The sequence below is a fragment of the Barbus barbus genome, assembly GCF_936440315.1.
Source record: "Barbus barbus genome assembly, chromosome: 2".
NCBI lineage: Eukaryota > Metazoa > Chordata > Actinopteri > Cypriniformes > Cyprinidae > Barbus > Barbus barbus.
In genome coordinates, this window is record NC_136730.1 from 17,357,556 (window position 1) to 17,385,476 (window position 27,921).

General features: G+C 41.0%; 2 protein-coding genes across 7 annotated transcripts in view; one reads left to right on the forward strand and one right to left on the reverse strand.

Moving 5' to 3' along the window:
• The first annotated feature begins 239 nt into the window (after positions 1–239).
• Positions 240–4,299, forward strand: LOC306878313 (gamma-secretase subunit Aph-1b-like). The gene is made up of 6 exons (XM_079430582.1): positions 240–598; positions 1,298–1,468; positions 2,480–2,553; positions 2,631–2,753; positions 2,836–2,963; positions 3,347–4,299. The coding sequence occupies exons 1-6, from the start codon at positions 486–488 to the stop codon at positions 3,512–3,514; spliced, it is 777 nt and encodes a 258-aa protein (XP_079286708.1). The 5' UTR covers positions 240–485; the 3' UTR covers positions 3,515–4,299.
• A 514-nt stretch (positions 4,300–4,813) lies between these two features.
• LOC306886617 (putative E3 ubiquitin-protein ligase HERC1) overlaps positions 4,814–27,921 on the reverse strand; it is a 48,382-nt gene continuing 25,274 nt past the window's right edge. Inside the window, exons 38-78 of one of the 6 annotated variants that reach the window (XM_079443893.1) lie at positions 27,025–27,776; positions 25,951–26,167; positions 25,692–25,852; positions 25,253–25,369; positions 24,935–25,142; positions 24,703–24,824; positions 22,670–22,899; positions 22,065–22,333; positions 21,177–21,229; positions 20,818–21,018; positions 20,498–20,672; positions 19,787–20,054; positions 19,458–19,671; positions 18,886–19,091; positions 18,674–18,801; positions 18,453–18,589; positions 17,552–17,752; positions 17,334–17,464; positions 16,968–17,179; positions 15,930–16,050; positions 15,685–15,831; positions 15,452–15,553; positions 14,808–14,981; positions 14,385–14,702; positions 14,226–14,291; positions 13,989–14,114; positions 13,656–13,794; positions 13,375–13,556; positions 13,095–13,250; positions 10,212–10,334; positions 9,991–10,093; positions 9,725–9,894; positions 9,466–9,604; positions 8,011–8,180; positions 7,748–7,917; positions 7,467–7,632; positions 7,277–7,353; positions 6,936–7,188; positions 6,025–6,177; positions 5,594–5,899; positions 4,814–5,491 (exon numbers count right to left, since the gene is read on the reverse strand). In XM_079443893.1, coding sequence (XP_079300019.1) covers positions 5,306–5,491; positions 5,594–5,899; positions 6,025–6,177; positions 6,936–7,188; positions 7,277–7,353; positions 7,467–7,632; positions 7,748–7,917; positions 8,011–8,180; positions 9,466–9,604; positions 9,725–9,894; positions 9,991–10,093; positions 10,212–10,334; positions 13,095–13,250; positions 13,375–13,556; positions 13,656–13,794; positions 13,989–14,114; positions 14,226–14,291; positions 14,385–14,702; positions 14,808–14,981; positions 15,452–15,553; positions 15,685–15,831; positions 15,930–16,050; positions 16,968–17,179; positions 17,334–17,464; positions 17,552–17,752; positions 18,453–18,589; positions 18,674–18,801; positions 18,886–19,091; positions 19,458–19,671; positions 19,787–20,054; positions 20,498–20,672; positions 20,818–21,018; positions 21,177–21,229; positions 22,065–22,333; positions 22,670–22,899; positions 24,703–24,824; positions 24,935–25,142; positions 25,253–25,369; positions 25,692–25,852; positions 25,951–26,167; positions 27,025–27,776 — 7,549 coding nt within the window. In that variant the 3' untranslated portion in view covers positions 4,814–5,305. Of the gene's footprint in view, positions 5,492–5,593; positions 5,900–6,024; positions 6,178–6,935; positions 7,189–7,276; positions 7,354–7,466; positions 7,633–7,747; positions 7,918–8,010; positions 8,181–9,465; positions 9,605–9,724; positions 9,895–9,990; positions 10,094–10,211; positions 10,335–13,094; positions 13,251–13,374; positions 13,557–13,655; positions 13,795–13,988; positions 14,130–14,225; positions 14,292–14,384; positions 14,703–14,807; positions 14,982–15,451; positions 15,554–15,684; positions 15,832–15,929; positions 16,051–16,967; positions 17,180–17,333; positions 17,465–17,551; positions 17,753–18,452; positions 18,590–18,673; positions 18,802–18,885; positions 19,143–19,457; positions 19,672–19,786; positions 20,055–20,497; positions 20,673–20,817; positions 21,019–21,176; positions 21,230–22,064; positions 22,334–22,669; positions 22,900–24,702; positions 24,825–24,934; positions 25,143–25,252; positions 25,370–25,691; positions 25,853–25,950; positions 26,168–27,024; positions 27,801–27,921 lie in introns of all 6 variants that reach the window. The other 5 variants (XM_079443890.1, XM_079443892.1, XM_079443891.1 and 2 more) reach the window with 5 other exon arrangements.

The window sequence follows — 27,921 nt, forward strand, 5'->3', positions numbered from 1 at the left end:
CAACAAATACAATTTTGGATTCGATAAAAACACATTTTATGTATCTAATGTGGATATTTAGATCTGTTGTAGCCTACTGTAAACAAGAATTAATGCATTTTTAATAGGTTTAAATTGCGGGTCAAGTTCGTAGGACAATAGCAGGGTTAAATAATGCTGATAAGAAAAGGAATTCAGTGGGTGAGGTAAGAAAACTGATGAAATATGAAAATATGATCCCGAAAGCCTTCGGGTCACATGACAAGGAACCGGAAGTAACCTTAGACGTTGTGCTGGACTGTGTAGCGCAGCGCTAAACCGAGTCTGTTTCGAAGAAAACAGGCACAATAAACGCCTCGTTAGCTCTTGGTATATAGTGCTTATACGAAGCGATTAAAAGCTGTGTGACTCTCTCATGGATAAAGTGTGTTGATAGCCTCTGAGGGCACTTATCCGTGTGAAGTGGCAGTCATTTGAGTGAATTAGCAGGTTAGCCGAGCTCCATCATGACAGTGGCGGTGTTTTTCGGCTGTACGTTCATCGCTTTCGGGCCAGCAGTCGCTTTGTTCCTGTTTACAATCGCCAGGGACCCGCTGCGTGTGATCTTCCTCATAGCAGGGTAGGTATCAGGGCAGATGTGCTGCCCTCGTCCCCCGGCGTGAGTGCGGTTCAGTGATACAGCACTGCATCTGAGCTCAGAACCGCTGCTTGTTTACACAAATCACTCGGATCTGAGGCTTAGAAATATTATTACAACAAGACTTACAAAACTTACAACTTTAATAACTTCACATGCAAAGAAAAGTTTGGAAATTGAAAGGTATTTAAACGAATAGTTTGGGGTCAGTAAGATTTCTTTAATACTTGTGTTCAGCAAGGATGCATTACACTGATTAAAAGTGAGAGTAAGACTTTCTTTTAAAGTTTGTTCATAAAAAAATCGTTTCCACAAAAATATGAAACCGCACAATGAAGAACGATTTCTGAAGACACTGAAAGCTAGTATCATGGCTGCTGGAAAAAAATCAGCTCGTCATTTAGAGAAATTATTTGTTTTAAAGTAATGATATTTTTCAATGTATTTTTGATCAAATCAATGCAGCCTAGGTGAGACTTGTTTAAAAAACGTTAAAAACTAAAATCTTTCCGACCTCAAACTTTTGAACGATAGTGTCGATTTTGAACAACAGGGTGTGAGCTGCTCCTTTAAGAGCACTAGCAAGCGATGGGATGGGGAAGCACGCTTTGGTGCCTGAGAATTCTGAGCAGTGATTTTTGAAATATGTGACCGTATTTGTAACATGATTGTTTGTTTCAGGGCTTTCTTCTGGCTGGTGTCTTTGTTGCTGTCCTCTCTTGTGTGGTTCATCACAGTTCAGATCAGCAACAAGAACAGTGCAGCTCAGCAGAGAGGGCTGCTCATTTTCGGGGTTGTGCTCTCTGTACTGCTTCAGGAGACGTTCAGATATGGTTACTACAGATTGCTGAAGTAAGAATTAACTTCATTTTCTGTGTTTGAAAGGAGCCACATAATCAATAAACCTAAATATAATGACTTGTGTTCTTGAGCGTTGACTGCTTTAATATAACACTTAACATAGGGAGGGCTGTGTTTTGGGTGTTAGCTTTAAAGTCATCTGCATGCTAGTTTACATTTGAACCTACACTTCACTTTTATATAAACACATTTGAAATGTACGGTGCAATTATTGATGCATTAGACATCTGTTTTTTTTTTTTTTGTCCAGTCAAATGCTCTTTAGAATGTTTCTAATTGTGTTTCATTGGCTATAACTAAAACACATTTTCTATTAAAAAACAAAACATGCATTACCGTTAAAAAGTTTGGGCTCAGTACGATTTCTTCATGTTTTTGAAAGAAGTCTGCATTTATTTAATCAAAATACAGTAATATTGTAAAATATTATTACAATGTAAAATAAGTGTTTTCTATTTGAATGTATTTTAAAATGTAATTTATTCCTGTGATGCAAAGCTGAATTTTCAGCAGCTATTACTCCAGTCTTCTGTGTCACGTGATCCTTCAGAAATCAATCTGATATGCTGATTTGGTGCTCAAGAAACATTTATTATTATCATCGGTGTTGAAAACAGTTGTGCTGCTTAATACTTTTGTGGACACCGTGATACGTTTTTTCCAGGATTCTTTGATGATTAGAAATCACAAAAGATCAGAATTTATTTGAAATAGTAAATATATTTATAATGTATATGTTACAAAGTATTTCTGTCAGTTAAAAGTTTTAATTTCTGTAAAAAAAAAAAAACGTACTGACCACAAACCGTTGTGCTATCTCGCCCAGTCTTCCTGTTTCAGTAGGAAATACTCAACACAAGACAGAAAACAATATTAAACACAATCCCTCTTCCCTGGAGTCTTTAAATAACTAAAATATGACGTCAGTGAATCACATTGGCGTTCAGTGTTGGTGTTGTGTAGGAGGGTTGTTGTTAACGTCTGTTATTGTATCTCTCACAGGAAAGCAAATGAAGGCCTGCTGGCGCTCAGTCAGGAGGACACCATGCCCATCTCCATACGGCAGCTAGCTTATGGTAAACATCCATCACATGCTTCTTCTAGTACTACAATAAACAGCCAGTGTTTAAGTGTGCGTGTCGCTGGTTTGCAGTGTCAGGTCTGGGCTTTGGCTTCATGAGCGGAGCGTTCTCTGTGGTCAACATACTCTCAGATTCCTTGGGTCCGGGAACCGTCGGTATCCATGGCGACCCTCAACATTACTTCATATCCTCAGGTAATGAGATGCCAGTTAGTGTTTAAACCCTGGGAATCATTTTGAGTGACTCGAGCATGCAGCATATGCTTTCTCTCCACAGCTTTTATGACACTGGCCATTATCTTGCTGCATATGTTCTGGGGGGTTGTTTTCTTCGAGTCGTGTGAGCGACAGAGATGGTGGGCTCTTGGAGCGGTGGTCATCAGTCATCTAGTGGTATCATGTCTGGTAGGTGAACACAGTATGAAGTTTTTTTTTTTTTGTCAGCTGAATCTCTCAGATAATATGTATGTATATTATATATAATATATATATATATATATATATATATATATATATATTATTGATTATTATTATATTTAACTCTTAATTACAAAAATGAATATATTGCTGTTTTAAATGACAGTTGGCCTGTTAATTAAAAAAAATCTGTACAGAGATGGGTTTCTTGAGAAGCAGCATTTACTGTGCAAAGCTGTTTTGTGGTTTTAGTTTTATTTTGATTAATTGTGGCACATTTATTCATTTTAATTTTGCTTTCAATTGAATCATGAATCAATCATGTGAGACACAGTTTTTACATCTTTGTGTTGGTACTTTCTTCCTCACAGACATTTGTGAATCCACACTATCAAGGCAGTCTGATCCCGACCTACATCATACTGTCTGTCATGGCGGCCTGGGCGTACTTGTGTGCTGGAGGATCTTTGAGGAACCTCAAACTCTGCCTCACCTGTAAAGATAAAGACTTCTTGCTGGCCAATCATAGGCCAAGATAACCCATCAGCTAAAAACAGGACTTTCTCCAAAGACCGGCTCATTGAGCCAGGAGGCCGACGACACGGCCAGCAGCCCTGGACTCTGGGAGGCCTATGGTCTGGGTAGTCTGCATAAGAATGGATGCCGAGTAACAGGAATTTTATGTCTGCAAATCTTGCACTTTCTGTAATTACCTCCTCTTCCGTTTTCTGTTCTGTACCTCATGTTCTGGGTGAAAGAGACACTGAAAAAATGTCAAAAAGAGTGCACGTGTTTTATACTAAAGAATTGTCTAGAGCTGCTTTCATATGTGATTTTCTCCTTTGTAGCAGGTTTTAAATGTGGTCTTGTATAGGTTTGGCCTTAAATTGTTTACTTTCCCCCTTGTTGGGCTTTTCCCCCCTGTGTTTTATGTTTTGATGGTTAGTTAGGCTCAAATGATCTGCCACTATCTGACCTTAGAACAGCTCTAATTCTCTGGCAGTCAAACCCCGGAGAGTAATGCTGCTTTTGTTTTAATTCATGTGTCTGTAAGCTCAGCTCTCCCTAGGGTAACAGTTTAATTTTCCCAGTGGAACATATTTAAACTGCTTGGGCTTGATTGATGAATGCAGTGGCCACTCTTCAATAAAACCACTACTCTCTGAATCTATGCTACAGGAAGCTCTGGATGATTTTAAACACATAGGTGAACACTGACCCCAGTGGTATCTGTTTTAGATGTCACTTTTATTGGACTCATATGCTTTTAGTTTCCTTTGTAAGGTGTATGTAATTTTCATTCACAATAAAGTAGCTTGAGCTCAAATTGTTGCCTTCATTACGATGTAGAGCTGACAGGAAGCGAAGTGGTGGAAATTGGGTAAGGTCCTTGAGCTGGGAGTTGAATTCAGGATGCCCCTAATGCAATGGCATTACACAGTGCACTGCCCTCTAGCAATTTTCCGTTGGTGTAAATATTTTCAAATAAGCAGAGGGAAAAATACATGTATAGCGAGAGAGAGAATAAAATCAGTAATACTAAGAAATTTTACAATCTTAACTTCGTTTTAATATATATAAACTCATTATTCCCTTGGCAAAGATGATTTTATAGCAGTCATTACTTAAGTCTTCAGTGTCACATGATCCTTCAGAAAGAATTATGAAATATTTATTGCTTACAAAACATTTCTCATGCCATTAAATGTGACAGTAAAAGACATTTATAAAGTGTGTGGAATAAAAGTAATAATTAGTAAAAACTTAAACCTAAACTTTAGCATTTTTTACAGGTTATTTCGGACTTTTGAATTTGTGACCAATAATGCAACAAAAATACTGTTTCAGATTCAAACATTTATTGCATCTGACATAAGAAACCTGGTGTAGGCGGTTCAAAAAATTCAAATAAATACAGATACTCATGTAAAACAATTTCCTAATGAAGCATTATACACAATGTACATTTTTTTTTCTTTTTTGTCATTCTATAAATTTTTTTTTTAAAATAAAACACTTTCATGCAGAATATCCTGAAAAAAGGCAGAGCCAAAAAAGAAGGAATAGTGGAGAAAGACTGCACTTCAAAGTAAAGAGATGGAATATACATCAACATGTGCGAGTGTGTGTACATGTGTGTAAACAGATTGTGCTGCCCACCCAAGTTCAGCTTAATTGCTAAGAACCCAAAAGTGAAAAAAAAAACTTGATTATGTGTTTACGATGTATATGTGAAAACATCGGTAATCATAAAAATCATAAAAGCCTGCACCGAATACTAAACTGAGTCCTACACAGCATACACTGTGTTTCCGTGTGCATGCAGGGGGTCAGTAATCTGTGTCCGACCCCTCTGCGTTGTCCACATTGCGGGAGAGCATGTAGTTGTCCATGTCGATAGAACGGCAGTTATTAATAGCGTAACGCAGCCGCTCCGCCATGACCGATTGGCTAGAGTAAGGTGGGAGGCGAAGCTGAAAGAAGCACGTCTGAGAGGTGGGAAGACTATCGTACGGCTGAAAAACAGAGTAGAAACACATGTTAGTACATAGACACACATTAGCTGCTTTTCCACCGGCTATAAATGTCCATCCGTAAAAACACAGACACATTCTTACCCGGTCCACCTTCATGATCTGGAACCTTTGGGATATGTCAGCAGTGTTAGCTGGCAGACGGGAGCGTCCCGAGACGAAGCGCATGAAGAGGACTCTCTCCTCATTGGAGAACTCCTCCAGCGTCTGCCAGAACCACTGCACCAGCTGTTGCTGCTCGTCCACCTCCCTGTAGCGGACCACCTTCTTCAGAACCTCCACGCTGATCTCCGGCAGCCCGCAGACCATCTGCTCCAGCTGCCGCGCTGTTAGTAAGGAGAGCAAGGGAACAGGCACGATCCAAGACATGCCCTCGCGCACCGCCGCCACCTAACACGCGTTCAGAGGTGAACACAACAGAAGAGATGAATAACAGGATCAGATGACAAATTATTATCTAGGTGTGGATACACTCCCACATATTCAAGGAAAGGATACACCGGTGTTGAACACACCTGGCGATTCATTTCATGCAGGCGATACTCAATGGCACGCTCTACATACTCCTTCCTATTGGAAAATGTCAGCGGTATACTGTTTCCTCCGGGGATGATGGGAACCATTTTCCCATCAGCGCTTTGGCCAACAAATGAGTCCAGTGGAATCATCTACATTAAAAAAAAAAATAAAAAAAAATGAAGAAAGAAATTAATAAAGTCAAAGAAATTAAACCAATTAAAAAATATCTTCCTATGAGTCCATGTTTTAAGTAGACAGTAGACTTCTGCTCATTTTCAACCTCGTATTTATAGAAACTAGTGAATTAATTAATGATAATTTACTTTAATACTTATAATGTATAATATTTGTATAAATATTTATGTATAATAATAGTAGCAGTAATAATAATATTTATTTATATAATAAAAATGATAAAAAATACTTAAAGTCTGTAACTCGGCAAGTTTTAATAACCATGTTCTTGATACGTAATTACCAATTAATGTATGACTTTCCTTGGTTGTTTTTGCTCACAATTTGTACCTGATAAAATATTTTAGAGCTTGACATAAGAGTTTTTTTTAAACTAGAAAAACATTTTTATCATCAAATTTTCCATGACTTTAAGACTTTATAAATATTCATGACTTTTCCGAGACTAAAGGTCAAATTTTGGGGATTGTGGTTGTGGGAATTCTGTTTTTTAAAAATCAGTTGTTGAGGGAACAAATTAAAATATGAAATATGAGTTCATCTTAAATTAGATTTTTGTTTTAGGTTATTTTAAAGCATATTTTATGGCATTGTAAACCATCTTGCGGCCCATTGGAACTATGTTGAGGCCTCCTGGTGAAGATCCAATTCCTTATATTATCCTCTAAGAGAGACCGAGAAAAAATTTGTATTTTATGGGCATCCACTCCACCTCATGGAAGTTCTGCTCTGTGATGCCACTGTCCTCAAGGTGTAAGATGCTGTTGAGAGTCTGTACATAGAGCAGGTCCACCTCCTCCAGATCTTCCAGGGTGAGAGGAATACAGCACAGCTGCTTCCACACCACTGGAGCGAGATGCAGGTCTAGAGGCTTCTTAGTGCGAATGGCCACTCCCATCAGAATACCCAAGAACTTGAACTGCAGCAGGTGCTCCTCCAGACAGGCTGAGGGGTTCAGCAAGAACCTGAAGACACACAAAGATCAAGAAAACCTGATCAGTTTATTACTTTAGTGGAATACAATATTTCAGACAATTGTCTGTCGGTGCTCACCTGTCACGGTTGTAGCCCACCTCTGCTGCGGCGTTGGGAGAAGGGATGAGAAGATCCACCACTCCTGTCTCCAGCTCCTACACAGAGGGACATGCACCAATTTAACGCTCTTGTCGTTTTTTTATAAGGCTTGTCATTCAATGAGAGCCATAATGGGGTTATATACACATCTCCATCAGCATCGCCCTACCTGGCACATCTCTGTGATTGTGTCATCAAACACCCCTCCGGCATCATCTGCCCCCTCTCCCACCAGTTTGACTTTCCAGGCTCGTGACGGCAGCCTCAGATCAGATGCATTTAGTTTCACAACCTGCCTGGCGATTTGCACAAATATGGGCTTACACTTCCTTCCTCTAAAAAAACAGGATAAAAAAGGGGAAAAAAGAATGATTTAAGAAGTTCTTATGTTCTAACTCGAATTAAAAGAATGTCTTCAGTGTTCTGGCTGCAACTGTAAACATGACTGACCGTGTAGAGATTCTTTTGACTGTGATCTGTGGGCCGTAGTTCTTCCCTTGCACCATGGTTTTTCCGATAGAGCGCACCATGGGCAGTGTGTAAACTCTAGGGGCCAGCAGGGGCCTCAGCTGACCTTGGACTATACCCCATGTACCTGCGTTATAGCGTGACGTGCAGCTCTGAAACACAAATTATTTATGATCGAATCAGTGTTTTTTCCATAAACTCAGAGTAGAGAGACAAATTGATGCAAATATGACATGTTGGTATACCTGGTTGTTGGGACTGAGGTTCAGCAGTCTCCATGAGGAGTACATGAGGTCAGAGAAGTGGTAGAGCAGGCGTAGTCGGGCTCTCAGAGCCTCCATACTGACCTCTCTTAGGGCACTGTACTGAGGCGGCACACACACTGGTAAGCCCAGCTGCAGAGGCACTGATGAACCTGAACACACAAACACTCCATCTCATCATCACAGCTACATGCTTTTTTTTAAATAATCGCTGTATTGAAATCACTGAGTCTAATTATAATTTTCAGAAATAAAACATTATTTTGCTCCCCATTTAGGGATTTTTAAGTGAATATTCAAATAACAGTTCTGTCAAATTAATGTGAAAGTAACAAAACGTCACACAGGAAGAGATTTTGACATTTTTAATGAGGGCATCAAAATACTACACACTCAAATGTAAAAGTTTTTATTTATGCAAAATCAGGGTATCTGCAGGATTTTTTTCAATCAAACTTAAGACTTTTTAAGACCTACACAAATAAAATGAATACCATATGAGCGGGGTAGGGCAATGACTTTGGTAACATATTAAACCGTCAAAGGACTGTGAAAAGCATAATTTACAGTTCAGATACAGGTTCACACAAAACTTCACATTTCTGCTTCTAAAGCATTTATAAGAAAAGGGATTACAAAGCATGAATTAGTAAATTAATTTAAACAATTATCATCAATCAATTATTGTATTAATTTAATAATAAAAATAGATCTTATTTTTGGTCTGAACAAAAACAGCAGACAGGCTGATTGAAAACCCAGATTCATTCTTTGCCCGCAGGTGGCGCTTTTGAAACGGCAGAAATAATGCAGTTTCCCCAGTAATGGGAGTACACAAAGCAGCATAACACCGGACTTTGAAACATGCAGTGTTCATGTTTATTCAATGAAATTACAGCCTTTTTGAGCCTTGATTTTGCATAAACGAAAACCTTTACATTTTAGGGAGTAGTTTGTTTTACATTTACATTTATTCATTTAGCTGACGCTTTTATCCAAAGCGACTTACAATTGCTATATATGTCAGAGGTCGCACGCCTCTGGAGCAACTAGGGGGTTAAGTGTCTTGCTCAGGGACACATTGGTGTCTCACAGTGGATTCGAACCCGGGCCTCTCACACCAAAGGCATGTGTCTTATCCACTGCGCCATCACCACCCCATACCCCAACACCCCATGTGTTTTGATGTCCTTATTACAGATTTGTAGAAATCTCTTATATAATAGAACTAAGCATAATACTGGATAATGATTATACTCACAGCCAACTTGAAAGCAATAAAAAAATAATATACAATAATACTGAATCATAATTATACTCTAAACAAAATAAAAATAAATAATAATAATAATAATAATAATAAATGTGAGTCAGAGTTGCAAAAATAGTGTGTAGTGTGTATAGTGTGTGTAATAGCCAGTGTGTATGTGTCTGTACCTGGAGCACGTGGCGGCACAGGTGGTGCGGTCCATGCTGCGCTGTGGCAGCGACCTGCAGATATCTGCTGGATGATTTTGCCTTGTAAAGCACTGATGAGGGTCGGCTCTCTGACATGGTTGGTGTGGCCCAAGCCCAGCTAATAAAAAATACAATAACACAAACTGATGAATGTCCATGGTATTATTTAGATAATACATAAAACCAATGGAAAATAGGAAACATATTTAGCTTGTTAACACCCCTAGTAATCACACACCTGTCCCTCTGAGTTGCTCCCCCAGGCATAAACATCTCCAGTTGATGAGAGAGCAAGCGTGTGTTCGGCCCCTACAGCCACATCCTCTATAAACACGGCCATTAAAGCAGGGACCTGCTGAGGCCGATTATGATTTCGTGCTCGACCCTCAGGCAGACCAATTAAGCGATCTGTCACATTAAAGCAAAAACAATTAAATAAAAACATTGGACTTGCTTTAACATTCAGCAAACTCCCTGAGACGAGTATCTCTGCAGATGGCTTACCCTGCCCAAACGTGTACACGTTTCCATCTTTGGTTAGAGCAACAGAGAACTGGGTACCACATGCCACCTTCTTTATTCCAATTCCACACAAAACATCTACTTTCTATAAAATAACAAACCCGCAGAGTTAATTTAGTGAAGACAAAGTGTTTTTTATGACATGTAATCTTTAACTGCATGCTTGTGATGGTGTTGTCACATTAACGTGTCAGTAGTTGTACCTGTGGGGAGGATTTAGCTGTAGAGTTTCCCAGTCCCAGTTTGCCATAGTCTCCATCTCCAAACGCCCAGACGCTCATTCCATCAGCTGATACTGCCAAAGTGTGATTCAGCCCACATGCAACCTACACACAACCATATCACAATAAACATAAGATAAAATTGTGTGTATGTGCAGAGGCTGTTCATAAGGCCACACTGAAAATCTGAGATTTAAAGTCCAATTTAAACATGGAAATATACAACATTTATATAAGCAAAAGGGGATAAAAGAAATGCCTTAATGTAACAATATTCATGTAATATAATGTCAAATATATAATATAAAATATAAGCTCACTTTAAGGTGTCCTTGTTACAGTGCAATTATACATATGTGATGCGATCTGGGAAAACCCATCGGAGGTTGTGCTGGGACGTTTTCCAAATGTTACGTGCAGTCGACGTTCTTCGGTCAGTAAACAGGTAAGATTGGTTCACAAGCATTGATTTGAAAGATGCCTGCTTTCATGTTCCAATTGCTCCTCACCACAGGAAGTTTCTTTGATTCAGCTTCAAGAACCAGACCTACCAATTCAGGGTCCTGCCGTTTGGCCTGTCTCTGGCCCCTTGAGTTTTCACAAGGTGCATGACTGCAGCTCTATATCCGCTGTGGTCCAGAAGGATGCGAATCCTGCCTTACCTAGACGACTGGCTGCTGTGTTCACCCACAAAACAAAAAGCTGCCCGCGACACCAGGATGCTTTTGGAGCATGTGTGGAAGCTTGGTCTTGCAGTCAATGAGGCAAAGAGTTGTCTGAATCCAGTGCAGACAATAACTTACATTGGAATGACACTGGACTCCCGTGTAATGTCACATGCTCGAGTGGGCAGTATTCTGCAGCTCCTTGCCCGTTTCCACCTGGGTGCAAGCTTGCAGTACAAGACTTTGTTACAACTCTTGGGGATGCTGACTCGCCGCCACTTCGGTGATTCCATTTGGCTTACTTCACCTCAGGCCTCTGCAGCGGTGGAACAACAGTTTGCGGTTGAGCCCTGTAAGACATCTTCAATGGCTGATCGTTGTCTCGTGCAGTTGTATCCAGGCATTGATACCGTGGAATCGCCAGGAGGTTTTGATGTCAGGTGTTCCTCTAGGGGTCATTCTTTCTCGGCGAGAAGTTGTCACAACCGATGCTTCCCTATTCGGGTGGGGGGCATCATGGAATCACAGGGGCGTTTGTGGCCGGTGGTCTCCAGCTCGGTCCAGGGACCACATCAATCTACTGGAATTGCGTGCGGTTTTCCTAGCCCTGCAGCATTTCTTGCCAGTTCTGTCAGGCCGTCATGTCCTCATCCGGTCCGACAACACCTCAACAGTTTTTCACCTGAACCATCAAGTTGGAACAAAGTCCCTCAAGTCTCTGCATCTTACCCACAAGATACTCACATGGTCTCTTCCTCAACTAGCATTGAGGGCAGTTCACCTCCCGGGATCGAGAAATCAGATAGCTCTATCGAGGGACCTTCTGCACCCATGGGAATGGGGGCATCACCAGGATGTGGTGCAGAGGATATGTGAACAGTGTTGCAAAAAGATCCACTTCTGCTTTGCCAAAGAGGCAAACACTCACTGTCACTTGTGGTTTGCAAGAACAGAGACATTCAGCCCGTTGGGGCAGGATGCTCGGTCTCATGAGTGGGCAAACTGCCTGCTTTATGCCTTTCCTCCTCTTCCGCTTCTGAGGGACACATTACACAGGATATCTCTCTGCAACCACAGAGTGTTGCTGGTAGCACCTCGATGGCCGGCCAGGCCTTGGTTCCCCATGCTTCTGTCTCTGTTGTTGGTCAGACCATGGCAGCTTCCGTTTCGGAAGGATCTGTTGTCACAGATGAACGGCGCGGGTTTGGCCTCTGGGGCCGACTGTCTCTTAACAGACTGTGAGCCCGCTGCTGTTCATACCATAATTAGTGCTAGGAGCTGCATCCACACGTCAGCTCTATGCAGCTCATTGGAGGATTTTCTCGTGGTGGTGGAAGGAGCGTGGGTTAGATCCTGTACGCTGTGAAGTTCCTGAAGTTCTTAGATTTTTACAGCATCTTTTGGATTCAGGCAAAGCAGCCTCCACACTGAAAGTACATGTTGAGGCCATTTCTGCGCATCATATTCAGGTTAATGGTTCTTCTCGTGTGCAGTTTTTTGAAGGGTGCAAGATGGCTGAGACCAGCTCGTAACCCCCATTTTCCTGGATGGGATTTGCAACTTGTTCTTGATTTTGTTTGTCTGCCACCATTCGAGCATTTGCAGACAGCTGACCTAAAATGGATATCTTTAAAGACTGCTTTTTTGTTGGCAATTGCATCCGCTAAGTGTGTAAGTGAGTTACATGCATTGTCCGTCAGTGATTTATGTATGCGTTGGTTACTGGATGCATCTGGTGTTGTACTCAGACCAAATCCTTCTTTTCTACCTAAAGTTCTGCTTCTGCAGTACATAAATCAGTCAATCAGTTTAGCGGCTTTTCAGGCAGCACTACAGTCAGACCATTTAGGGCATCACCCTCTGTGTCCTGTACGAGCCCTGAAGGCATACGTGAATGCTACCGTTCATTTTAGGAGCACAGATCAGCTTTTTGTTTGTTATGGTGGTGCAAGGGACCGCTGTTTCAAAGCAGAGCTTGTCAAATTGGATTGTTGAAGTTCTCTCTTCGGCATACAAACAGGCCCAAAAACCAGGTACTAAGTAACATTAATTAATTAAGTACTTGTAAGCAAGTATAACGTGTAACAAGGACACGGTAAAATAAAGTGTTACCAAACATAATAATATACTATATATTTATATATAAAATTTCCAATGGGGAAAAATAATTATAAGAGGACTTCGAATTAGAGTTTCTTACCTGGCCAACCTGGTGGCCCTCCAGTGCACTGACTCTCTCTGGTAACTTTTTGTTAGAGGTGTTTCCAAGCCCAAGTCTGCCATAATCTCCATTACCAAAGGAGAAGAGCTTTCCGTCTGCAGTCACCACTGCTGAGTGTTTAAATCCACATGACATCTGGACACAAACATATATTCTGATGAACTGAAACTTCATTATATACACCTTAGAAGAAGAGGCGAACTGGAGAGGCATCTGTGTGCGTTTAGGAGTGAGGGTGAATTTGAGAAGTGTTTCTGACCTGCACCACTTCTTCTCCCTGCAGAGCCTCGATCTGCCGCGGCCTGCGCTGTCTGTCACTGTTACCGTGGCCCAGTTTTCCATAATCTCCATCTCCCCAGCTGAATACCTCGCCGCTCTCAGTTAGAGCCATCGAATGGCCATCAGACCCACAGGATGTTACTAGCTGGGTCACCACAAAGCCTGCACAAACACATATCACTCTTGCTGTTAACACTTTCAGGGAATTGTTAAACAACTACATTGAAGGTCATTCAGAGTTTGTGTGTGATTGCAGCATGCCTTGCAGAGCAGATATGACAGTGAGGACGTGCAGATCGTCTGAATTTCCTTGTCCGAGGCGGCCGTAACTGCCCTCTCCACATGCAGACACTGTTCCATTAGCCTGGATCACAAATGTGCAGTTCTGCCCACAAACAACCTGACAATATATAAAAAAAAAATAAATTGAATAAAACTCATTTCTATTTATCTATTTTATTTCTACAACAGCATGTTATTAAAGAAAAAAAATCAAACCTAAAGCGATAATTCACCTTTAGTTGGGAGCAGCAACTTAAGGTGAACTTTCCCTTTTAAAAAAAATTATGTGTGTGTGTTTGTGAACACTCTTACCTGTTGGGCCTGAGAAAAAGAGGGAGCAAGAGTTGGCACCAGAATGTTTCGCCCGGCCTCAGCGAGCTGCCCATGCCTTCCAGCACCCCATAAAAACACATCACACTTCCCTCCAAGGTGCCAGTCCTTAATTTTAAAAACCTTTGAATATCTCTTTTGAATTTTACACAATTATATATTACATAATATTTTCCAATAAATATATTTGTGTTTTCTAGTGTTTGTATCTGCTCTCACCTCTGGTCTGGAAGTGGCCCATGACATGATCTGTTCATCCATTCCAGACACCCACTTGCTGTTGTCCTGTGTGCGATTTTTAAAAAGGCCATCACCATTAAGAGCAACACAGTTTTTCACCATCACATCAGCAGGGCATTTGTATGTTCTTTCTCTCACCATAAGCAATGCCAATTTGTCTTTGGCCACGGGCTCCAGGTCCGGGACGATAAAAGACTCAGGGAAGGTGTGTCCACGTGCGAGGGCTTCAGCCGTTTTGACGGTGGTGGAGAAGCAGTGAAGCCACGCCCACTCACTGTTGGCCCAGGACCCAGATGAGGGGGTAGAGGAAGAGCCAGGCTCGGGTGGGCAGTGGACCAGGTGAGGTGGGACAGGAGGGTGACACAGCAGAGCATCCAGCTGCAGACCCACCGCAAGAGATGCCAGACACTGCATGTAAGGACTGTGCACGAGCTGCTCTCCGCACACCACATGAGGCTGAAACAAACCAGGTATAATCAACAGGACATGACCTCAATGTCCCTTTTTTGCATTTTTACAGTATTTGCTAAAATGATATCATAATTTAGTAGTTGTATGTACCTTCTCATAGGCATACTGCTCCTGAAGCATTATGGGAAGTCTCTCCAAGAAGGCTCTCATGCATGGAGCCATGTTCAGTCCCACAACGCCCTGCTTTTTTAGCGCCGTGCGGCAAGTGGCTAAGACGTGATTGTTTGCCATGGACTCTGCGGAGCTATTAACAACCAGCACATCCTGCAGAACAAATTATTTTTCTTTATTAAGTAGCATCTTTCCTGCACACTTTCTGCACCAATCGAAATTAACATACATTACAGTTATTTTCTTCAAGTATATATATATGTCTCCAGCAAAAAACAGAATGTCGTGTAACTGCTCCTTACATTTTTTTTTCCTTCTAATGTCTTTCCTTTAATGTTTGGATCAGATGCTACTGTCAGTACTTAATGTTAGGCACAGTCATGTTATTTTTTTTAAATAAAATTTTACTTATCTATATTATTTATATTTAATTATGTATACTATTTACTATAATGTATAACTATTTATATAATAATTATATACAGGTGTTATGCAACCATAACTGTTTTATTAAAAACAGGTTTAATAAAAAACAGTTTATAAAAACCATTTTGTCTAGATATTAAAAAAACTCATAAAAATGAATGAAAATCAACAAATTTAAACATTCAGGATTCTTTTACCTTTGAGCGATTGGAGCAAACAGCTACACCTACGTCAGGGATCCAAACTGTGCTGTGAATCGCTCCAGATCCAGCAACTATCGTCTGCAGCACTGATCCATCCTACACGTATAAACACACACACGAGCGTATCATCATGAAAACACTATAGTGAATCCTTTGAAATTTGTTTGTTAGGATTGAAAGTTAGCCTGTATGCACTTATGAAGTGTGCGTCTACGGTAGACACTGACCCGCAATGACCAGATGTTCAAAAGTCCGCCAACCCCTCCAGACACAAGAGCAAGCCCATCTGGACTGAACGCTACTGTCCGCACAGGAGTCATGTGACCCTGCAGCTGGAGCACACACACTGCTCCTTCACACCGCAGGGGGTCCAGCTGGACAGAGATAAAACACAAACACAATTACTAACTGATAGGGAAGCACAGATAGCAAAGCCTTCAAAAGTTTTTAATCGCTCATAAGGACACATTACCATCAGTTTGGATTTGGATTCTGATTCCCACCAGGCATCAGGGCAGGCAGTGCTGGACTGCGAGTATGACGAAGGGTCCTGCGGTACCGTCCACACAGATACCAGACCGCTCTGACAACATCTGTGGGACAAAGATTATTAGTGCACATCCCTCAATATTTTTTTATGATCATATTCAATTAGGTTAAGGACATACTTAAGTTTTTTTTTTATGAAAAAAGATTAAAGTCAAAATATAATTACACATTTATGACTTTAAAAAGCCATTTTTGATTTCTGTAACTGGAAGAGTCATGTGATTGTGCAGTGAAACAAATTTACCAAAAATAAATCAATAACAGTAACATTAATAATAATAGTAAAAAAATAATAATAATTGCTGTTATTCTGAGAAAATCTACTGTTCATATAAAAACCAGTTTGCAAGAAACTTGTAAATTTATTAACATTATTTCAACTATTGTTCAAATGATTGGGGTCGGTAAGATTTTATTATTTTTTAAAGAAACTAAAACATTTATTCAGCAAAGATACATTGAACTGAAAGACATTTACATTGTTACAAAATATATCTATTTCAAATAAATGCTATTCTTTTGAACTATAATACATTAAATAATCCTGAAACTAAGTAGCAGGGTTTCCAAATATTAAGCAGCACAACTGTTCTCAACACTGACACTAAGAAAATGTTTCTTGAGCACCAAATCAACACATCAGAGTGATGCGACACTGAAGACTGGAATACTGGCCATGATAATTCAGCTTTGCCATAACAGGAATAAAATGCATTTTAAAATATACTAAAATAGAGAACGGCTATTTTAAATTATAATAAAATTTCACAACATTATTGCTTTTACAGTATCTCTGATCAAATAAATGCAGCCTTAATAAGCACAAGAAACTTCTTTCAAAACCTGACCCCAAAATTTGGATGGTCGTGTATTTCTGCTGGTTTATCATTATCCCTAGTTAAATAAAGCACGACTGGATTCAGTTCTCTCATGTATTAGAGTACTCTCAGTCTGGACGTACGTGGCAAACATGTTGAGAGGTTTGGGTCCCTGACCAGGCAGGCTGCACCAGGCAACAGCATTAACAACAGCAGGATGGGTGATGCTTTGCAGACATGTCCAGCTTTGACCCAAACCTGTCCCCGACCCCGCCCATAAACGCACAATCTCCTCTTTAGCACAGCTTAGCAACACTTGCCCACCAGGAGCCCAGCGCAATGAAATGATGCTTTCCTATAGTCATAACACACAAAGAGAGAACAAAGGTTTGACCGCCAGTGAACTGATGAAGGCATGTTAAATGACTTCTTCACGCATGAAATATTACATACAACAATGTGTGAAAGTATGTGTGTGTCAGTTTATGATGAATCATGATGACTCTAACCTTGTGGGCATCAATAACCACTACAGATCCATTTTCTGAAGGCTCCTTAGAACCAATCAGAAGCCTTCCATCAGCATATCCAACTGCAAAGGGACGATCCTCACTGTACCATGCGATCTGCATCACAGCCACTGCAGAGAAGAGCAACAAACATGGATATACACATGAAAATTTTCCAACAGTAGTCTTGTTTACAGTTTCTTAAAAACTGTCAGTACCATCTTTCCTGAAGCAGTGCTGGAGTTCAGTTCTCTGCATATCAGAATCATCGAGGACCTCGAGAAGTCCCAGTGTCCCATCCATGCGACCCACCAGCAGCAGCTCTCGAGGCTCCCCGCCCCACAGTGACCCTGCCTCCTCTTCTGGCCAAGCTAAAGATGACACCCAATGAGGCTGCAGGTCCAGTGAGGCCTTCCCACCTTGTGTGCAAAAATGCAACATGCACCAATATTAAAACTCAATATTTATAAGCCAATAATTATTTTCATGTCATGACCGAAAAATGACTGGTATTAAAAAACTAATTAAAAACACTGAGAACTACTATCAGTTGTTTCAACTGCTACAAATGAATTTAGGAATTACGACATTATAATGCAGCTGGAACACCCTTTTTAAGCTATTTTTAAAGATTCAATTAAGTGTGCATTAGATGAAGGCAAAGGTAATCTAAATGTAAAAAAAGCAAATGAGCAGCATGAGTAAATATCCAATATCAACCAATACTGAAAAAACTTTTATTGGCTGACATCAACACACACTGCTGTTTAAAAGTAGTGCAGGATATTTTTTTTTTTTTTTGAAAGAAACTAATATTTTTATTTGACGATAGTGGCATTATTTAGCTCAATTTACTTCTCATTACTCATTTGATAGTTGTCAGTGCCATCAACTCAATGATATTTGATCGATATACTTTCAATATGTCTGAAAGTGTTCTTTCAAACTTTCCATTCATCAAAGAATCTTGAAAAGTACATAATATTGTTTCTTGAGCACCAATTCGGCATATTAGAATGAATTCTAAAGGATCATGCAACACTGAAGACTAATGTAATGTAGAGTAATGCCTGTCAAACTTTTGAACAGTAGTGTACATCGTGATGGTGAGCGACTCACCATTGACTTGCCAAATGTTCACAGTTTTTTCCATGGCAGCAGCCAAGTACTTCCCACTGACACTCCAAGCCACTGGAGCCAAGTTTGGATCGCCTGGAGACCCCAGATTACCCATGCACTCGTCCGAAGTGTCATCTCTGAAAACAGACAAAGAAGATCATGAACATCACATTTCAGTGGGTGAAGAAAAAAGTCTAATTAGGAGAAAAAGAGGAACTCACCCTTTATTAAAGACACATGTTTGCTGCAGAGTGTACAGGTTTTTGGTCACATTCCAAATGCGGACCGTCCCATCATTCCCGTTAGTTGCCAGAAGGCCTTTTTTGCTACACCACCCACATGTAATCACCTACAAAATACCAAATGATTCAGCATCAGAAACCATCCAGTGCTGTTTAAACGTAGCAAACACACAAAGCTGGGAGAATCATACCCTGCTCTGGTGGGCCTCGAGTCTGAAGGTGGACCACTTCCGCAGGTCTCCTGCCACGTCAGCCAAGGTCTGTGGGCGGCTCTGGTTGTCTCGGTCATGAGCCGCCAGTGTGCGCACCAGCTGCTGCGCGGCCCATTGGCGGTGCTGCGACGAGAGCCGAGATGAGAGGCAGCACGCCGCCAGCGCATTTGCCAGCTCCAATGGGCCTACAGCAAGGGGGGCACAGGAGAGGTGGGCATAGAGAGGCGACATTAACCCTGCGACGACCAAGCAGAACAAAGCCAGGCCGCAAGCGAGATAAACATACACACGCACACACAGATGGGTACACACACACACACACACAGAGAAAAAATATGAGAAATTAAAATGGCGTTAATTGGTGGCAAAAGCTGTGGTTTTCAGGCTGCAACACAACAAAGCTTAATCTAATAACCCCTCTGCTGCCAAAAGAAACAAATCAAATCAGATTTATGAGATTTAACTGAACAAAAAATTATAACAAAAATAAATGACTGAAAAAACATCAAGTAAATAATGTGGCAGCATTGTCAACTAGATTGTCAACCAACCTCTTTTTTCCAGTTCAGCCTTGTCGTAGCTGTGTCGAAGCCTGGCACCTTTATCGGCAAGCAGTGCCACTAGCGCCTGTGTCACCACGAAATTGGGCGATGTAACCAGTTTGTTTTCTTCTGCCACTCCCCTCAGGAAACTGGGCAAGAACTTCCTCTGGATTGGATCATCTACTGTGGTCAGATTCATCCCGGTGGCAGCTGATATCAGATTCTAGAGGAAAAACAAGGCAAGGCAGGGTGAGACCAAACAAAAAAAAAATAAAATAAAAGAGTCTTTTTGTAGTCTCTCTATTTACAAGCTTTTCATGAGTTTTTCATCTGGATACCTGGGTGCACAGCTGGACCAGGAGTTTGGCAGCGCTGGGGCTGTTCGATGCCAGACAGCCAACGGCGGTACTGAGGTACGCCAAACAAGAAATGGGTTTGGTTGGCTTGCTAGCCCCTCGCGGGCGCTCAGAGGATCCAGGGCCTAATGTAAGGCCTGTGGAAAGTCCAGCTCTACCTGCTGCAGCCAAACACATTAGACGCACCAGAGTCCTAATGTCTGTCAAGCCAAGAGACTCCAATCCTGCTGCTAGACTGCAACTAGAGCCACTGAAGAGCAGAAATAGGAGTTAACAAAAACTCATATGGTAATTGTATAAAATAATTGAAATAAAACAAAAAAAAGCCTAAAAAAATGGCTTAGTGTAAAGCGCAATGGTTTAACATATTAAATGAACTTAAGACATAATAAATTAGTATAAAGTAGAAATTAATATAATTAATTATTTTCTAAACACTTTAATTTTACAGTGAAATTTACACTATTTTTATTTGAATAATTTTATTTGGTAATGCTACTCTCATAAGGATATTATAATAATGATTATTATTAGTATTAGTCATATTAATAGATAATCAAAATATTTGGCTAAATTGAGCAGCCCTAGAAAACGAGCACAGCAAAACTGAAGCTAAAAAACAAACAAACAAAAAAACACTTTAATATTGCAATTAAATCTCATATAAGCAGCCACATCACTAAACACACTAACCTAACAGACAGGAGGGACAGTGCTCTCATGACCATTGTTCTGGCTAACAGGACTTGTGTAGCTGCAGTGACTCTTTTCAGAGCCACCAGGCGATCAGCAGACGTCTGCAGACCTGCCGCCTGCTCCCCCAAAGACAAGCGACCTGATGAGCTCTTATCCACTGAGCTCTGGCAACCTATAGACGGGGTTACATGGAGATACACATACATATACAAATCTTAGATAATATCTGTAAAATTACAGGCATTTTAAACCATGATGCATTCTCTGAATCACTACAGTGGCAGGGTCACACAATCACATAGGTGTTATTATTGTACCTATCTGCAAGAGAGTCTCCTCCATGCTGTTGGTGGCAGTGACCATAGCAACAGAGGCTCCGAGAGGGTCGGTGTCTGGAAAATGGACAGCCTCGGGGACGGGTCTGCGTTCACTAAGACCCAGCGGATCAGAGAGTAACTCAAACTCCTCCTCACCCGTCATACGCTCTGCATCATCTACATCCAACATGTCCCAGTCTTCTGCAGGTCAAAAAACGTGTGCTCAGACACATTGACCAAAACACACAGTGGTTGTTCATAATCCTAGCAAACTTTATATGCCTTTTTGGTGATTTTCTTACTTGCAGCATTATGTTTTTGGTTTACATGTATGTTTTGCATGTGAACACTTTTAATACCTTCATACGCGCTGTCTTGCTTTCCCAACAGGTCTGGTGCTTGACCTTTATACCTGAAAAACAGATATCAGTGAAAAACATCAGAATTATGAGAATTCGGCTGTCAACGCATTCATGCAACCTCTCATTCTCACTAGGGTTGTGCCAATAGACAATAGTATTGTGTATCGATGATAGTCTGAGATATCGCCTGTGGCTGATGCTTTTGACAATAGCAAGACGATTATTATTATTATAGTTATCAGGCTAGTAATAATAATCTAATCAATATTGGGGCTTATTTGTTCCATTATATTTCTTTTTACATATGAATACATTGGCCAATCAGAGGCGTTCAGATGAGTCATTGCTGAAACACCGGAGTTTTGTTGTTGAGTGCGCGTGCTTGCTGATTGAATTATGCTCTGTCGCAAATTCCCTCATCATAAAAAGTGCAGATGTACATGTAATGCAAGTATAAGAGATTTAATTATTTATTCAGTGTATTTTAGAGTGCATAAACGTGCACTAGGCTGAAGTCAGTGATGATGTTATTTGATAATGTAAATGCTCTTTGCTCGTTTTCTGTAGATGTTGTTTGAACAACTGAGGAAATGTAAGCATTATAATTAGTAACGTACAATGCTTCTATTAAATTATCATGTTAAATACAAATTCAGTCATATTTAAAAAAACTTGTGACATTACATCCATATGCTACTTGACTAAAAAGATATAATGTGTAGTTAATAGATTACACTAACATTAGGCTGCTTTTAGCCATAGTTGGTTCACTTTCCGGCTAATAACTAAATTAGATTAGCACAATAATATTGCGTGTTGGCGATCTATCAGGCTGCCGATAGGACGATATGACTATGGAGCACATCGCCCAACACTAATACTCACCTCTCAGGCAGTGGTCCTTTGATCTTGCTCTTCATGTTAAGGTATTTCTCTCTGCAGCTGCCACAGAGCAAATAATAGGGATTTCCACTTCCACACTCCCCTCCAAACCAGCCGTCAACATAAGAGCCATTGCTGCGGTAACCCTGGCGATTGGCACTGCGACCACAGCCCGGATGACTCTTCTTCATGTGCTGGTTGAAGCTGGACACACTGACCCCGCACAGCTCACACACGACCACCTCATCACGGTCCTCCGTCTCACACACATGCTAACACACAAGCAAATGAGACAAAACCAGACAACTGCGGTCAGTTTGGAGAGTATTTCATACATGTATGAAGATTTGAAAGCCAGTGCAACATGGATCAGGGCTGAAGCATCCTAGTATGCATCTGCTGCTTCCATACTGTGCTGGCAAAACATGCACTGGAGTTAGTGAGAGTGAGAGAGCTGCTGTGTCCAATATGAGGATGAGCAAACTTTATGTAAGTACAATATGTGTGTCTCTGAATGAATGTGTAGGTGTGTGTTTGTGTGTACAGCCGTGCAGGGGTTAAAGGTGAGTATTAAAGCAGCGGCAGCCCCAGGCTGCTGTCACACACACCCATGTTGGCCAGTCCAGTACCTCCGGGATCCACATTCCCAGAATGTCGGAATCGGATGCAAGCTCCTGGGTGAACATGGCTTCCATGGCTTCCTGATCCAATTCGAGCTCCAACTCTTCATCCAGATTGAAGTCATACAGTGCCCCGAGCGGCCCAGGCTCCTGCTGCAATCCGGAACCTTCTCGACGTGCTTGAGTTCGATGTGCCTGCACTGAGCGGTAAAGTCCAGCTACACAAAAAACACAACGTTACTGTGGAGTATTTATTGTGTTTTGATGATTCTTAAAACTGAATGTCATAAAACTGGTTAAACTTGCTGACCAAACAGTTAGCGCAGTTGACGAGTTTAGCTAGTTTTTAGGATTATGTCTTTAGGATTGTGTAAAAGGGACAAAAATGTGTGTCTGATTAGGGATGGAACTAAACTCTGCTGGACAGTGGCCCTCCAGGACCAAAGATGCCTATCCCTGATCTACACTTCAAAGGTTTGGGGTCAGTAAGATTTTTTTTTTTAAAATCATTTTGAAAGTCTCTTACACTCACCAAGACTGCATAAAAGTAAAAACTATAATATTTTGAATAGGGCTGGGACTCGATTAAAAAAATTTATCTAATTAATTAGAGGCTTTGTAATTAATTAATCGAAATTAATCGCATTTTAATCGCATATAAATATTTGACCTGAGAACAGTGAGAAGTAAGTTTTTTTTATATGGATTTTTAAATTTCCCATCCACAGGGCCAACCAAAGCGGTCTCATCAGCTTCTTTGTCCATGTTCACTGTGGTTTGTTTTTGGCTGTTTCTCAATATGCGTTCTTCAGCGATCTTGCGTCCTTGTGTTCTCGTTCTACGTCATCATTAACCGTCAAAGTTCAGTTCCAATTCTCAAGAACGCAAATACAGAGGATGCATGAAAGTGCCCGGATATGTTCTTGAAACTGAGGATGCATCGAGTGCAGACTTGACAGAATCGAGCCGTTAGAAATCCCAGAAAACGCTGTGGGTGGCCAGTGTACGGAAGCCTGTAAGCTTTAAAGTCGCTCTCACAAATACTTAACGGCTCTTCAAGTTGAAAGTAAACATTTAGCGTTTTGTTTTGGTTAATTTTAATAAAGTTATAAGACCCGGAGAAAGTCTGCATTTTTATTGGCATATTAAAATGAATCTTAACAGTAAAACATAACGCTGTAAAATAAAACAATACAATTATATGAAAGTAATATCTATAGGCTAATAGCATGAAATGTTTTAATAAGTTATGACATTTTGTAATATTTATTGTTCATTGGCCGTTTCTTATGCTGAGACTATGTGGTCAGTTAAGCAAGAACGCAGTACATCTCAGTTCTCATAAGTGTGCGTTCTGTGTTCTCGCGTCCTTCCGAGTTCGTTCTTCCAAGGAAGCTTGGCAAGACCGGTCTCCACGAGAACGCAAGTCCGTTCTTTGCGTTCTTGACATTGAGAAACAGAACGCTAGTTGGTGCTCCAGTATAATCGGTCCGCCGAAACTCATCCAGTGAGAAACGTTCCGCGGTGCAAAAATAAGTGCGATTAAAATGCGTTAAAAAAAAATTAACGCGTTATTTTTGTGTAATTAATCTAAATTAGCGCGTTAAAGTCCCGGCCCTAATTTTGAAACAGGATTTTACAATTTAAATTAAGTATTTTTTATTTAATTATATTTTAAATTGAAATAGATTTCTATTGACAACCATGATGAATTTCTAGCTGTCATTAGTCCAGTCTTCAGTGTCACGTTATACTTCAGAAATCATTCAAATATGGATATATTTGATGCTCAAGAAACATTTCTTATTATTATCAATGTTGAAAACAGTTGTTCTGATTAACTGCTTAACATTTTTTGGGGAATCTTTGATAAATAGATACAAATATCTGCTCAGGGTCAGATGAACCTAAAACCAGCCTCATTATACAGGACTTCATTAAAAGCGATTAACTGACTAGTTGTTCAGATAACCCACTGACTAGTTGACTTAGAACACATGTAAATTTGGAGATACCTGTACCTGCACGAGCTAATAATGTGCGTGCAGCCAGGTCAAAGCGGTGTTTCCTACTGGCTGCAGAGCGTCCTCTGGGAGTGGGGCTGGCAGAGGATGAGCCCAAATCTTGATCAAGACCTTCAGGACTAGAATGAGAAAGAAGTAACAGAATGATAAATGGGTGACATAAATTAAGATACACATTGTTTTCTTACACTCATGCAACAATACAGTATGTCATGCCATATATTCAAACCTCTCACTGAATCCCTCCTCCATCTCTGCAGCATCAGCATTGGGGATGTCACCCGGTGAGCGCAGGTAGCTCCTCTCTGTGCTCTTTCCCCCTCCTGCCGCACCGGAGCAGGGGTCTGAAGCTTCATCAGAGTCTGCAGTGCCTGGGTGGTCGATCATCCACATCGCAAGCACAGTGATGTTCTGAGCATCTGCCTCACCACGTGCACCTACAGACCAACACAGAACACACTCTGAATATCTGATAAGATAACATGAGAAAAAAGCAGATATTCTGAATTTAGACATGACATTTCTATGAGAGTGAATGTGTGTCTACCTGTTGCTTCCAAAGCTTTCATGATCTGTCTGAGTGAGAAACCCATTTCCAACAGCGGAACTGCGATGGCAGGAGGTGGAGGAGATGTGGAAAGACGACTGCTGGGGTCTGATAATGCTTGGAGCGAATAAACAAACAAAATCAGCTGTTTAATACAGGACTATGTGCATATGGATATACAGTCATGTACAAAGATCTGAAAGACAGCCTAATTAAATACATTGTTTCCATTGCAAATGATATCATCATCATCATAATAATTTGAGTGAAAAGTAGAATTTTTACTATGAATTGTTTCTTTATTTTATATTGTATATTTATAACTTTCACACTTGTATGTATATTCCCAATCATATATACATACATATACACACATACATATATACATATATATATATATATATATATAAAACAAAACAAACATTATATGTATTTGTACCTGTCCTGCTGGTGGTTCTGGCAGGCTGGGACTCAGGTGACGTGAGGCTCTGTCTCCGGCCGTGCTCCTCTGATGGGGAGGTGGGCAGCGATGAGACGGGAGGGGTCTGAGCTCTACGTGCTGGCAGAAGGGTGGTTGTCGGGTAGCTGGAGAACATCTGCCTACTCAGACATGCATATGCACATTAATCATGACACACAGACTGAAAGATTCAATGTTCATACACTCTCAAAGAGACAAAGTGTGTGTGTGTGTATACCTGAGCAGGCTGAGGGGCATTACTCCGGGTGATTCAGAAGCCGGTGCCGTCTCGGCGTCTGTAACAGGTGTGGTGGCTGTGGTAACGGGTGTGGTCGCTGTGGTGGTGTCCTCCAGCGAGGAGCTCATGAAAGAGGTGCTGCTGGAGGCTGATGGGGAGGTGGTGACCGGAGTTTGAAACTGTTGGTCTCCCTCTAACTCCTCACACTCTGTGTCCACTAAAAACACACATTCACATATTTTATGAAGAGAACTAGGTGTCTTGTGAACGAGATTGAAATTGAAAATTCCTTGTCAAAACCAAAAATTCTTGGCCCATTAGAGCAAAAATAATAATTTCTATTAAAGTTATTAAATCAGTCTTCTTTATTAACTACAATCTTTGCATTACACAAAGAGTCCAATCATAAAAAAAAAAAATAGTTTAAATAAATTAAATAAAATGTTTTTATTTTATTCAATTGTATGTTTTGATAAATAAAATGTTAAAACAGATCCACTGAGGTGAGAATTTGTTTTAAGGAAAATTCAAACGTTAGCCTTCGAGTTTTGGTCAGATTTTTTTTTAAATATAAATTTAATTAGCGTAATATTATATAATGTCAAGCAATATTTGTAAAGGATAGCAGACACTGTACAGTTAGCTCTATATAAACTACCAGTTTGGGGTCAGTGCATTTTTTTAAAGAAAATTATTCAGAAAGGTTGCATTAAGATCAGTGTCAGACAATACAAAATATTTCCATTTCAAACGCAGTTTTTTTTCTCTTTTTACTTTCAAATCATCATATTAGAATGATTTCTGAAGGATCATGTGACACAGAAGACTAAAGTAATGGCAGCTGAAAAATCAGATTTATCAACAGATTACATTTAAAAGTATATTAAAAGTCAAACTGGTTATTTTAAATGGTAATGTTTCACAAAATTACTGTATTAACCATATTTTTAACCAAGTAATTGCAGCCTTGGTGATAAGAGATTTCTTTCAAAAAATCTTGACCCCAAACCTTTGAACAGCAGTGTAGATAAAGTCAGTTTATGTTTATCAGGTTTGTTTTGTGTTTTCTGATACCTGGCTTAGAACTGTGGCCTTCCTGTTCGTCTAGTAGGCTATTGACCACCAGTTTGTAGATCATAGCTTGCGCCCGCTCTAGGTCTGCCAGCCCAAGTGCCCTTTTAATGGTCGACCTCATCACCGCCCGCTTCACCATGTGTCGCATCAGAAACTGCAGAGACGATCGCAGCTCCGCCTCCTCCTGACACACACTCACCCCAGGGCTGGCACAATCCGCATTATGGCCGCTGTCAGGCGGGACTTTGGGGATCAGCAGCAGCTCGGCGTATTTACTGCAGCTCAGAAGTACGCTCAGGGTCTTCATCGCTCCCAGATACAGATACGACAACTGCACCGCATGCACCTCCATCTGTGCAGCCGCCTCATGCGAGCGCATCCCCACCATCTCCTGCAGCCTGCGCCGTCCCTCCGCTGGAGTCTGCTGTGTGGCATCCTGCGTGTAGGCAGCGAGCTCGCTCTCGGAGCGAGAGTTGGGCGGAGCTCGAGCTCGAACCTCATCTAAGCTGTGTGATACGCGCAAGTCTCCTGTCCCCTCTTTCGGTTTTGTGCGCGACTCATTCTCCCGTTCTTCCTGGGGTTCGTGCCGATGTCTTCGCTCGTGCCGCCGACCGGAGGCAGATTTGGAGCCGTCGTCCTGCAGGCTTGCGAGGGCGGTGAGGTCCAGCAGCAGAGCCGCAGTGAGTCCGCGGAAACGTGAAACGTCGAAGGGAAGAGGCTCGATTGGCTCCAAGTTGTACAACGGCGTGTCACTGGGCGACCAAAAAGTGGGGAAGCTTTAATGAAAAGGAGTGACAAACCAAACACAGAGAGAGAAAGAGACAGAGAGAGAAAGTGAGGGAGCAGGGAGGAGGGCTAGGGAACATGCAACGTCATGGAGCTAATGCAAAGGAAAAA